At 42.2% G+C, this 12349-nt stretch overlaps 1 protein-coding gene across 1 annotated transcript in view; it reads left to right on the top strand.

Moving 5' to 3' along the window:
* The window catches only part of MRPS27 (mitochondrial ribosomal protein S27), a 97181-nt gene extending 85649 nt beyond the window's left edge, over positions 1-11532 (top strand). The window contains exons 8-11 of the mRNA XM_081310513.1: positions 3057-3159; positions 5608-5750; positions 7926-8096; positions 10307-11532. Of these exons, the coding sequence (XP_081166639.1) occupies positions 3057-3159; positions 5608-5750; positions 7926-8096; positions 10307-10546 (657 nt within the window). The 3' untranslated portion in view covers positions 10547-11532. The remainder of the gene's footprint in view (positions 1-3056; positions 3160-5607; positions 5751-7925; positions 8097-10306) is intronic.
* The last annotated feature ends 817 nt before the right edge of the window (positions 11533-12349 follow it).

The raw sequence follows: 12349 nt of genomic DNA, 5'->3' as shown, positions 1-12349 counted from the left end.
TGGAGGACAGAGGCCAATGGTGGGCCGTTTTGTTTTTATCCTAAAAATAGTGAGGAGCCATTGAAAATTTTTGAGCACAGGAAGTAACATAATCAAATTTGTGTTTGAAAAGATCCTTCTGTCTATACTGTGAGTAAGAGCAGGACAAAGGTGACTATGGTCAGGCCAGCTGAGAGACTCCCATGCAGACTGAACAACAGATAATGGTCATGTAGCAATGAGAGGGCCATGGAGTCAGTGCCCACTGGACATATTTGGGAGGTAAATAACAGGAGAGGAGCTAGATGTGGAGGCAGGGGAGGCAGAGGTCAGTTATTTTCTCTTCAGTTTCTGAGTCATCTAGACAAAATGAACACCATGTTTGCCAAGGGAACTTTAGAAAAAGTTTTTGTTTGTTTTTGGCTTTGGATACAAGGGATTGAACTCAAGGACACTCAATCACTGAGCCACATCCCAGCCCTATTTTATATTGTATTTATTTAGAGACAGGGTCTCACTGAGTTGCTTAGCACCTCACTTTTTTGCTGGGGCTGGCTTTGAACTTACAATCCTCCTGTCTTAGCCTCTCACGCCACTGTAATTACAGGCGTGCACCACTGCACCAGGCAAGACCAGATTTTATGAGGCTCTGAACATCTTGCAATTTGAGATGCTTTTGAAACAGTTAAGAGATTTCATGAGGGAAATTGGAGGCTTAATGGAAAGATGTGAACTGTAGATACAGTTTTGATGATTAATTATACATCCATATATTTTCAAATGATCTATCACGCAAAAGGAAGGAAAATCAATGTTGTATGCATTTATCTGATTATTGTGCTCTACGCCATAATACCATGTGCAAATTAAAAATTAAAATAAGAAGAGAAATCAGGAATGTATTAGACCATAAAATCCATAGGAAGAGAGTGATCTACAATGTAGAGTGCTTCTGAGAGGGAAGAGTAAGATGAGGAATAAAAATATTTCATTGAAGTATGAAGTATTCTTGCAGTTGCACACCTGTAATCCCATAGACTTGGGAGGTTGAGGCAGAAGAATCCAAGGTCTAGGCCAGCCTGGAAAATTTAGCAAGACCCTGTCTTGAAATAAAATTAAAAGGACTGGGGATGTAGCCTGTTGGTAAGAAGACACTGAGTTCAATTCCTAGTGCAAAAAAAAAAAAAAAAAATTATTGAATTTAGTGACATAAAGACACTAAATTATAACCTTTGTATTCATGCAGATATGGAGCAAGAATCCAAATTGAAATGGATTAGGAAGTGATTTAGAGGTACGGAAAGGAGACAAGAAGTATAAGCAACTCCTCTGTGATGTCTCACTGTGAAGTGGGTGGGAGGAAGCAGTGAGGATTTGCTTGGTATTAATAGGAGAGACAGAAGCATAAAATGGGAAAACCTTGAGGCCGCTAGTAAAATAGCACCTGAATTAATCCACCATATGGATTGGATATTCCTTATTCAAAATACTTGAGCCTAGAAAAATTTCACATTTTTTCAGATTTTAGAATATTTGAACATACATAATAAGGTACTTTGGGGATGGGACCCAAGTCTAAACGCAGACTTCATTTATATTTCATATACACCTTTACTTAGAGCCTGAAGGCTATTTTATACAATATTTTGAGTAACTTTATGCATAAAACAAAGTTTCATGGTGGTGAATTTTCCACCTGTGGTGTCATGTTGGCACTCAAAATGTTTTGGGTTTTGGAGCTTTGCAGATTTTCAGATTAGGGATGCTCAACCTATATCACTGTCCCAGTCACCGTTCCCACCTGCCTGATCCCTAGCCCAACAAGGATAGCTGTCATGTACTTCAGTGCTCCTTTGGCTTCAGCCCCTATTGTACTGATACTGCAGCTCCTGTTTTTCCCTTGGGGATGGGGGATGTTCAAGTAAGCCGGGCATGTGGGGATAATCAAACTTCCTGAATTAGAATAGTTTGGGGGAATAAAATGACCCGATCCTTAATTATCAGCTCTTTTACTTCTCTGCTGCTGAAGGACCTGAGGGTGGTGGTGTTTTTCTCCCAAGGTTTCTGCTGTTTTCAAAGGTTTAGGAAACCTCAAGAACTGGCATTTGTGTTGCATGAAGGCTGTTCACAATCCAGAAGTTTGGGCACCTGTGAACACCTGAGCCGCCTCATTCATACCTGGTGGTAGCTGCAGCCTGTGGACCTTGATCATTCTTTGCTTCCTCCCTGAGCTCAGATGCTCCCGCAGGGCAGCTGGACCTCTGTGTGTTTCAAAGCTGGGCGAAGGCTGCAGGTCTAGCTAGTGTGTGCTCATGGCACTGAGGTCACAGCTCCCGTTGTCTCAGGAGCTGCCAAGGTTCTCCTTGGCCTGTGTTTCCAGGGAGTCCCCATCACTGCTATTATTAGTGTCTGAAAGGCATAGCAACACTTGTGATTTTGCCCCCACTTTATGTCCCCATGTCTCAAAAGGCTTCAGTTTTATTGAAGTATAATTTTGCACCCTGGGTTGAAAGAAACAATAACTAAGTGTTTCTGATTGCCTAATTTGTTTTTAAGAGGCACAAATCTATCTAAAGGTGACTGAAGAGTGTTATTTATTTTAACATTGTGAAGGAGAAGTCAAATTGCTGAGTTGTTTAAAAGTGAAAAGCTTGCTCATGGTGCCACAGCCCCTTGAGTGACAGCTTGTGGAATCTTCCTTGATGGCCTCAAGGCAATGTGAACTCCAGAGTGAACTCTTTATTTTTGTTTTGTTTTGCTATTCTGGTTGTAAAAGGAACTCTTATTCATTGCAAAGAAATGGAGAATAATGAAGAATACAAAGAAGAAAATCAAAGTTACTCATTAATTTTGCTGCTCAGAAATCTGTCAACGTATAGGTTACTTCTGGTCTGTAGTTTTCTTTAAACATACATAGCTTTTATTTACAAAATTGGGTTATAATATTTATAACTTTCTTATTTTGTGATATTTATCTAATGTGATAACATGTTTTTCCTCCATTTCATCAAAAGTCACATTTTTGTAAAAAATGTTCAGTGCTTACATGGACCATGATCTGGTATGTTCTATTGCAGTGGGAAGAAGAGAGGAACTTTGGTGCATCCCTATTACTTCCAGGCCTAAAACAAAAGAATTCAGTGGGTTTGAGTTCCCAGTTGTATGGCTATGCACTTCTTGGTAAGCTTATGTATATTATTCTTCATGGATACACTTGGTACATTCTTGTATTTCATAGTAAAATTTTAATTTGATTTGAACTTACTAGTAGAATTCTTACTATAACCTTCATTTTTTAAAAATTCATCTATTTATTTATTTATTTACTTATTTTTATTTTTTGGTACTAAGGATTGAACCCAGAGGTACTTTACCACTGAGCTACATTCCCAGTCCTTTTTGTTTTTTATGTTAAGGCAGGGTCTCACTAAGTTGATTAGGGCCCCAATAAGTTGCTGAGGCTGGCCTCAAACTTGTGATCCTCCTGCTTCAGCCTCCTGAGCCACTGGAATTACAGGTATGCACCACTGGGCCCAACATAACCTTCATTTTTAGACATAAAAGTAAAAGGTCTCCATAGCCTTCAGTTATGACATAAGGTCAGAACTGGTTCTGGAGGCTGTAGGTAATATTTGGTTAATCACCATGAAGGAGGGGAATAGAAAGGGAAGTTCTTATTCATTCTATTTTTCTTTTTCCTTTTCTGTTTGCAATACTGGGATCAAACCCAGGGCCTCTACCACTGAGGGGCACAAGCTCTGGCACCCTGTAGGGAGAGCCAACCAATCAAATCTTCCCCCCGTATTAAAAGAACTCTTCCTGTCTCTTCAGCCATGAAGTGCAGGAGGAAAGAAATTAAGAGTTGGGGTTGAACTGTCTTTGGTTTTGTTTTCAGATGAGGGAAGAGAAACCCAGAAAGTATAACTCTTAGCCCTTTGGGAGAAGCAGAGAGCGGCCCACTGGTACAGTGTGATTGTAGAGTGTGGTGAGATAGCAGCCGACATTTGGATCCCTGGTTGCATTGAAAATCAGAAGGTTGAGAGGATTGGCCTCAGCAGTCCTGGTTGTGTAGAATCTGGACAAATAGCATTCAATTTAAATGTGTCCTGGTTTATAGAGATTATTAAATGCTTGTTAGTTCATCACCCTTCCGTTCTCTCTTAAGTAGTTAGGCCTCCAGGAAACCCCCTTCCCTTGATAGCAGTTTGACTACTTTTTTTATATAACTTTATTTTTTATTTATTTATTTATTTTTATGTTGTGTTTAGGATCGAACACACTGCCTCAGAGATGCTAGGTGAGCTCTGGGCCACTGAGCCACATCCCCAGCCCCAGTTTGACTGCTTTGGAAGTTGATCTTTGCCAACAAAACATAGTGTGGCATTCTTGGATGCTGATTCTAACATAAACTGAGAAAGAGGTAGTTCATAATTTATCAGACTGGCTATCAAATTAGTAAGGATTGGCCACTCTTTTAAACAGTTTTTTCCTTATTTGCCACCTACTTTTGATATTGATTTACATGTGTTTTCCTTTGTGTTCAGATTAGCATTCAGGATGACTACACTGTGTGGATTTCTCAGGAAGTTGGCAGAACTAAGAAAATGTACTTTGCTTTTGTTCACGAGCAGAGGCCCTGGTGCATCGTGACTGGCAGCCATCAGATCAGAGCTCTTTGCTCTCACTGATCGTGTGCTGTGCAGCCTGCTCAACCCTGCTGGAAGAAGCAGTGGCCCAGAATGTTGCTGCCTCTAGCCCCGAGCACCTTAAAGATCTAAAATTAGCTGTCACCTGATAAGCTTTGTCTATTTGTATCCTACTATAGCTTTCCCAAATCCTCCTTCCTGGGAAAGATAAACGAAGGTGGATTTAAGGCCTGGCAGTTCAAGGTGACTGGTCATTAGTGTAGAGAGGTTTTCTGCTCCGCTGTACAGACAGCCCCTCTCACTGCTAAAGACCCTGTTGTCCACGTCCACATCTTCAGCCCCAGTTTTGATGGTGTGAGGTTCCAAGGGGAATTTTATGTCCTAATATCCAAAAGGATCCCCAGTACTCTATGATTTCAGAATTGATGGCCCTCAACTAAAGTAAAGGGGAAAATTAGATTTTTCCCCTCCATATAAATAGTTGATTGGGTGTTTTGGCACTTTTTGAAAAATGTTGCACATTTCCTGGCAAGAGAAAGTTGTCAGCTGTTGACAAAGTTGTCACTGTAGGAAACTTGGGGAAATTTCTTTTTCTAATAAAGATTTTGGTCTTAAATAAAAATAGCATTTCCGTTGACTTATGTTTTAAGGGTAGCCCTGCTCAGAGGCAGATATTTCAGTATTAAGATTTCCCTCAGCCCGATAATTCATGCAAGCTCATACTCCACCAGCCCAAATGAAAAAGAAGAAAATCAGGTTCACACAATTTTGTATTAAATTTGTGAAGGTGAGTTCTGCTACATTCTTTATCATCTATCTGAAATATCACTGGGACACTGGATGAGGTAAGGCTCTCGGTGCAGATTTGAAATGATCTTTCTGTGTTTCTAGAACTGCAAGGCAAATACTAGCACCTCCAAGTTTACAGTCTCAGAGTGGGAAGACATGCTGAGCCTTTTTCCTTGTCCTTTCTTGGCCACAGGGAAGGTGGAATTGCAGCATGGGCTACGAGCTGTGTACTACAACATGCCTCTGATGTGGAAACCAGGCTACCTTGACAGAGCCCTTCAAGTGATGGAGAAAGTGGCCTCTTCCCCAGAAGACAGAAAGCTGTGTCGAGAAGCGGTATGTTCTTCAGCCCTGAGAACATACTCACTGAGATTCAGCCATCTTTGTGACTCATGATAAGTTGAGCTTTGATTTTTGTTTTGTCTTTCCCCTACCCCTACTTTTATATTTGTGTACTTATTCAGTTAAAAGGAAAGAATAAACACAAATATTTTCAATGCTACCAACAAAAAACATTATAAGATTAATGTTGATTTATAGCTTTTATTGCCCCAGAGGAAAACTGTTCCCCTCCCTGAAACTCAAGCTAAATTTAGTAAAATATTGCCTACCCTACTACCTTCCCTCAACTCCACCCCCCAAAAAAAATCTCAGTGGGAGCTTAAGAGAGGGTAAGATCGTGTGTTAAATACTTCTAGCATTTCTTTACCCTCACGTAGTCCTGAGAAATTACAGAGGCATTTTTCCCCTATAAGAGTCCTCAAGAAATGAATCTGGGGCACACATCTATAATCCCAGCAACTCAGGAGGCTGAGACAGGAGATTGCAAGTTCAAGACCAACCTCAGCAACTTACCAAGACCCTGTTTTAAAATGAAAAGGACTGAAAATAGAGCCCTGGGCTCAATCCCCAGTACAAAAAAACAGAAGAAGAAGAGAAATGAGTGTCAGAGATGGCATGATCTTTTCCTTCCATTAAGCCATTGTGTGATCAAGGTGTGCACTGCTGAGATCTGGATCACATTTTTTTTTTTTTTAAGTTCTAAGCTGTTTGCATTGCCTGATCTTGAACACTGTCCTCCCACCAGCTCCAAAGCTCATCTCTCATAACACCCTTGTCACTATGAAGTCACTAGACTTAGCTCAGACTCTAGAAAGCACGATAAGCCTTGCACCCCACAGGGAGCCATGATGTCCACTCTCTCCAAGCAGCCTTTCTAGCCAGTGAGGCCTCATTACCAGAGTGAAGTGTCAGGTATTTTGTCCTTACCCTGTTCACTAAGGCCCACTACTTCATTTCAGTCATGAGACACATAGGTTTAGTGCCTTTACTATCACCTTATACTAATGTGTTGCAAATCATATGTTCTTTACCAGTGTTTATAACAAAAGATACACATTTCTAAATATGCATTTTAAGCCTGCTGTAGTCAGTACTAGTGTTTGAAGACACAAAATTATACATAAAAACCTTGCCAGGGAAATATTCCTTCCTATCTGAATCAAATTTATACTCTTTATATTCTAACTTAAAAGGAATCTGATTCACATGTTGGCAAGATTATGCTATATGTCCAGTTTGGGCATTGTGCTTCAAGTAGTAAAAGGACTTGAAGTCATTTGGGGGTCTTGTTCTAATGTGATATGGACAAAATTAATCAGCATGCAAGTAGGTGCTTATGCCCGCCTCGCTGTTGTTTCCATCCCATCTCTGACGACTAGGCCCTCTGTGGGTCAAGGGAACTAAACCCTACAGTGGAAGCAAAGGGAAGAGGGATCAAAACAAAAAGAAACTCTGTTTTTTAATTAACCTACTACTTAAGTCACAGAAATCACCTCATTAAAATGAATTTCATGGATGTATCTCTGGCCTTTGCCAGCAGCTTATGTAGATCAGACTGATCTAATTTATAGATACTCTGTGAGCCGAAGTCTTTCTCTTGAGAGAGGCCCTCGCCTATACCCAGCAGCTTTACCATGCATTCACACTGGCCTTTTGTTGGCTGTGGTTTGTGGTGGTCTTTTTTTCCCTTTGTCCCAATTCTAAACAGATTCCAAAGAAAGACATGGGAAGGGGAGGTACTTTAATGGCCATCAAGCATAATTCCCGGTTTCCTACCTTGCTAATTGAAAGCAGACTTGAATGCCATGGTGCTGATTCACCAATACAAATAATCTGTAGCTTGCTTATTTGTACCATTTGCTTTGTACGGAGTTTTCCATGCCATCCGAGAGGGTGTTTCTAATGTGCAAAAAATACAATCATTTATATTCCTTCTTTTGTTTTGTTGTTGTCAGCGCTGGGGGTGAAACCCAGATCCTCAAGCATGCTAGGCAAGTGCTCTACCTCTGAGCTGTAGCCCTTGCTATTTTCTACAATTTCATAAAGAAAACTTAGCAGTTTTTTAGATCCCCTTTTTCCCTTTCTTCCACCATCTTCAGCCTCTCTTCACAGTTTGTTGCCAAGACCACATGTGCACTTATAGTCCCTGACCCTCTCTCTGCTCCACAGCTCGATGTGCTAGAAGGAGTGCTGCACACGCTGACTTCCCCAGCTGAGGAAACTTCTGAGAAACAGTCCCAAGAAAGTGACGACAACCAGGGCTCCGAAAACCTGGTGGAGCTGCTAGACATAGAGGAACCAGAACAATCCAAGCTGCCCCGATACCTGGAACGATTTAAGGTGAATCAGAGCAGAAATTGAGTCTCTCTCTGTTGTGCATAAAGCATGTTCCTCTGCTGTGGTGATGGACAAGTAATCTTCATGCATCAATGTCACACACAAAGGCAGGAAAAAATGACATTAAAAAATAGCATTTGTATTGCTTTGCACAGAAAGTGGTCTTAAAAGAAGCCAGTGGAATTTTTATGCTTCTTTTTGTACTTAAGCTAATCGGTGATAGTTTTGTTCACTAAGGCAGCATGTCATTACCCACTCACCCCTGATATGTGCCTGGTGGGTAGATAATGGCTCATCTCCTCTTGACAATATCCCGACTCCTGCCCCTGGTGTATCGGGTCACTTCTCCATATTGCCCTGAGTGTGCCTGATCAGAAACTCACAAAGCCACATTAAACAAGAAGTGGTAGGATGTAGGCATCTTTTGTTGCTCAGCTTTGGCAACTTCGTGCTGTTCTCTAAAACATTAGAAATACTCTTCTATGCTACGTGGCCTGGTAAACAGGTTTTCCCTGTTTCTTTACAAAACAACCCGAACTCTCAAACTGTCTTTGGTAGCTTTTAACTGTACATCCCTAACTAATCTGTGATCAGCATCGGAGAAAAAGAACCATGTTCAGTGTTAAAACCCTTGGCCTACTCCTTGCTTTGTTTCTCATTTGTTTAGTGCAAAGAGGAAAAAGTGCTGCCTGAATGGGAAACCTATACACAGAACAGAAAACCTGCCCATCTGGTGCCAGCTGACCTATTGGTGATTTTGTAGCAGATAGATGTAAACTTTGCTAGGTTATTATATTTAAATATATTCATAATTACATCAAATCAGCTATGGAAAACCTCTTTTCTCATGTTAGAAGGGGAATTCTATGGTATTTTAAGCAATTCTTTCTTCCAATATTTCAGTAAGATCATTGTACAACTTTTCTCCTTTGTAATTGAAACTGAGAAAGAAAGGTTAACTAATGTTCCCAAGATATACAGAGAACTAGGTTGAGAATTTACATACCCATCTTTGGCTCCCCAGTTTTCATTCACCACATACACATTGACCAAGGTTGATATGCTATTAAAAATTATAACCTCTTTCTGTTCTCTCTCTCTCTCTCTCTCTCTCTCTCTCTCTCTCTCTCTCTCTTGATAATGGGGATTGAATCCAGGGACACTTTTAGCACTGAGCCACATCCCCAGCCCTTTTTATTTTTTATTTTGAGACAGGGTCTCACTAAGTTGCTTAGAGGCTCACTGAATTGCAGAGGCTTGCCTCAAACTTGCCTCAGCCTCCTGAGCCACTGGGATTACCACCACACCTGTTATAACTTCTTACTCTGGTTTTGTATATATTTCATCTTAGAGGGTAGAAACTTTTATCTACTTAAAGTTCTTAACCTTTACTCTTCTGCAGATGTATTTTACAAAAATCAAATCAAAAGACAAATGTTTGTCAGATACTAGCTCTGAGGCACCACTTTACTTCATTTACTTGTTTTTAGAACATGGGGATCTGTGGTATAAGCTGCAGCTGGGGCCATAAGTGGTGCTGTCTGATGAACTTTATCTTGAAGCATTTAAGTAAACTAATGTTTTCAGTGCTTCTCCAGGAACACAGCACTGACCAAACCAAGTGCCATTTCAGATGGAGCTGTAAGCAGGCAGGATATGAGGCTGACCTGCAGGAGGGCACAGCAGTTGGAAGCCCTCATGGGGGCTGTTTAGTATGCCATTAGCGAGAGGCCACCATTAGTGAGAGGCCATCAAAATGATTTCAGTCTGTCAAAAGGAACGCTAGTAAGGCAAAAACGGACTTGTATGTATGGGTGCACTTGCTCTAGTTTATCAGCTATCTCAGCCATTTTGTTTGCATCCTAGAATCCTGGTGCTTGGAGTTTGCTGCTTGGTTTGGAGTAGGTCAGAGTGGAAATGTAGATGTGTTCTATCCATGCTGTCTTTCTGGTTTATAACAAGAAACAACAGGGAGTCAGCAGGTGGAGTTCCGCTTTACCTCGTAGGAGTCAAGGGGGAGAAATCATATGTGGTGAATCTTAGCAAAACTGCTGAGCTAAAAAAATAAAATGGCAGAAAGCTAGCAGTGCCTGGATGAAAGAGACAGCTTTCCAACCGAGGCCCTTCCCTATAAGCAGAGTGTGTGGCTTTACAAGTGACTTAATGGCTTCTCTTCCTCTCCCACCTGCCCCCACCCCTCTTGTTTCCAACAGGCCTCGCAGTCCAAGCTTCAGGCTCTGGGCCGAATTGAGTCAAAAAGCCTTTTGACTCTGACCACGCAGCTTGTCAAGGAAGAGCTCCCCACCTGTGAGGCAGAGGACCTCGCCACCTATGAGCAGAAGCTGCAGCAGTGGCATCGGGATATGATGCAGTTGATTCAGAGGGAGCAGGAGCAGAGGGAGAGAGCGAAACGGGAGCACCAGGCCCGGAAAGCCGCAAAGGGAGCAGCTTAACAGGCCCCAGGTTATCCCTGCACAAGAACCTCCCTAGGCTGCCTCAGCACTCACCAGCGACAGAGCAGGTCCCCAGCCTCCACCAGCTGGCTTCTCAGATCAAGTTTCAGGTGGCCCAAAAACCATGATGTGCTATGTATCAAGACACTCACTGTGACTGCCCAGCCAGAAACCAAGAAGAGCTGAGAACTCAGAAAGTGGCAAGTGGTTGGGCTGAAGCCATCAGCTGAATACTTTAAAAGGGACTTTTGAGGCTCTTGATGGTGCAGGGATCCTTTGTGAGTATGGAAGGTTGGCAGTACATAGTGAGGGAGCTGGGGGTGGGCACTGTGGCTAAAGAGCCAGAGCTCCCTGTCCTCTGCCCAGGCACATCAGGCCAAGGTGAACAGCAGGTCCTAAGACCTCAACCCTCACTACCCTCTCTGTGAACTGACCATGGGTGCTCACTATTCCACTCCTCCTTCCCCCCCCATCTTGCCCATATGATTCTGCTCTGGGAAAAGTTCAGGACAGGAGTGTACTCAGGACCATGACTCGCTGGATTTAAATTTTAGACACTGATGGTAACATGTTGAGAATGTAAAAGCCTTTGAGGAGAAACCTAGCCCTAGTTGTGAAGCCTTCTCAGCATGGCTTCATCACATTGGGGTAATTTTTCCAAAGCTTTGTCTAGCTCCGTTTTCAAGGAGGTAGAAAGAGCCTTTTGTGTGTGCATGCACACACAACACACACACACACATTTTTTGGTTAAAGAAGTTGGAGAAAATGAGAGATGGGTTGGGTCCTGAAGTGCACAGATGATATGCAGAATTGTGAAACTGTCAGAAGATGGAAAATCCCTTCTTGAAGTTTTCTCCTCTGTGAAGGGGTCAGGGGACAGCTTTTGTTTGCTACGTAATGTTGCCTTTAAGGTCAATGGTGTATTTTTCTTGAGGATTGTGCTCATTTATCAAGAAACTATGAAAATAAAGAATAAAATGAAATAATTCCAGAACATTTATCTTTCGGGGAGAGGAGAAGTCTTAGCAGTATTGTTACTGTGATTTTGAACAACACATTCTCAGCCCTACTATGTAGAACTGTGACATCTTGCCGCAGTCTTGGCTGGGCACAGAATCACGAGCCACCACACAGCTTTGTAGATTCAAACAGCAAATCTTTATTCCCGAACTCACACCGGCCTCCACACACGTACTGGAGCAATCCCAGTTCTGCTGCCACCCAGTTCACCTACTCCACAAGGCTTTCTTCCCAAAATCCTCTCTGAATCTCACGAGAACTCAATGGGAGCTCAGGCAGCAGGAACGCCCTAATTCCAGCAGCAATAATCCTCAACATCGAACTTCCCTAAAATCCAAGGTCTTAAACTGGGAACGCCCTTAACCCAAGGACCGGGATACTTCCTCAAACCTGATCAGCTCTAAACCCGGATCCGCCTTGGTCTTTGAGCAAGGTCACCTTACATGCAATGTCAACAGCGAAATCATTAACATGGGGTACGCTAGCAAGGAAATTTTGATGCGTCATTTCTACTTGGTAATGGCCCTCAGCAACATCTCTAAAAAAATCTTCATTCACGGTCACTAAATATGTGCCAACACCTCAAGCAACCCTACTAGGCGTTACCATCATCCCCATGTCATGAAGAAAAAAATTAAACTAAGCCCTCCCCTGAGATGGGGCTGCCACTGCCCCTCCTGGCATATCCTCTATGTGTACAGTAGTCACCCAGCACGGGCCCTACAGTCTAGCTGTGCTGACTCCTGCTTAGTAGAAGGTCACAACGATATTGGTTTGCCAAGG

The sequence above is a fragment of the Spermophilus citellus genome (assembly GCF_964194105.1).
Source record: "Spermophilus citellus genome assembly, chromosome: 1".
Taxonomy (NCBI): Eukaryota; Metazoa; Chordata; class Mammalia; order Rodentia; family Sciuridae; genus Spermophilus; species Spermophilus citellus.
The sequence above is the reverse complement of the archived record's forward strand: the minus strand, read 5'-3'. Positions and strand labels throughout refer to the sequence as shown.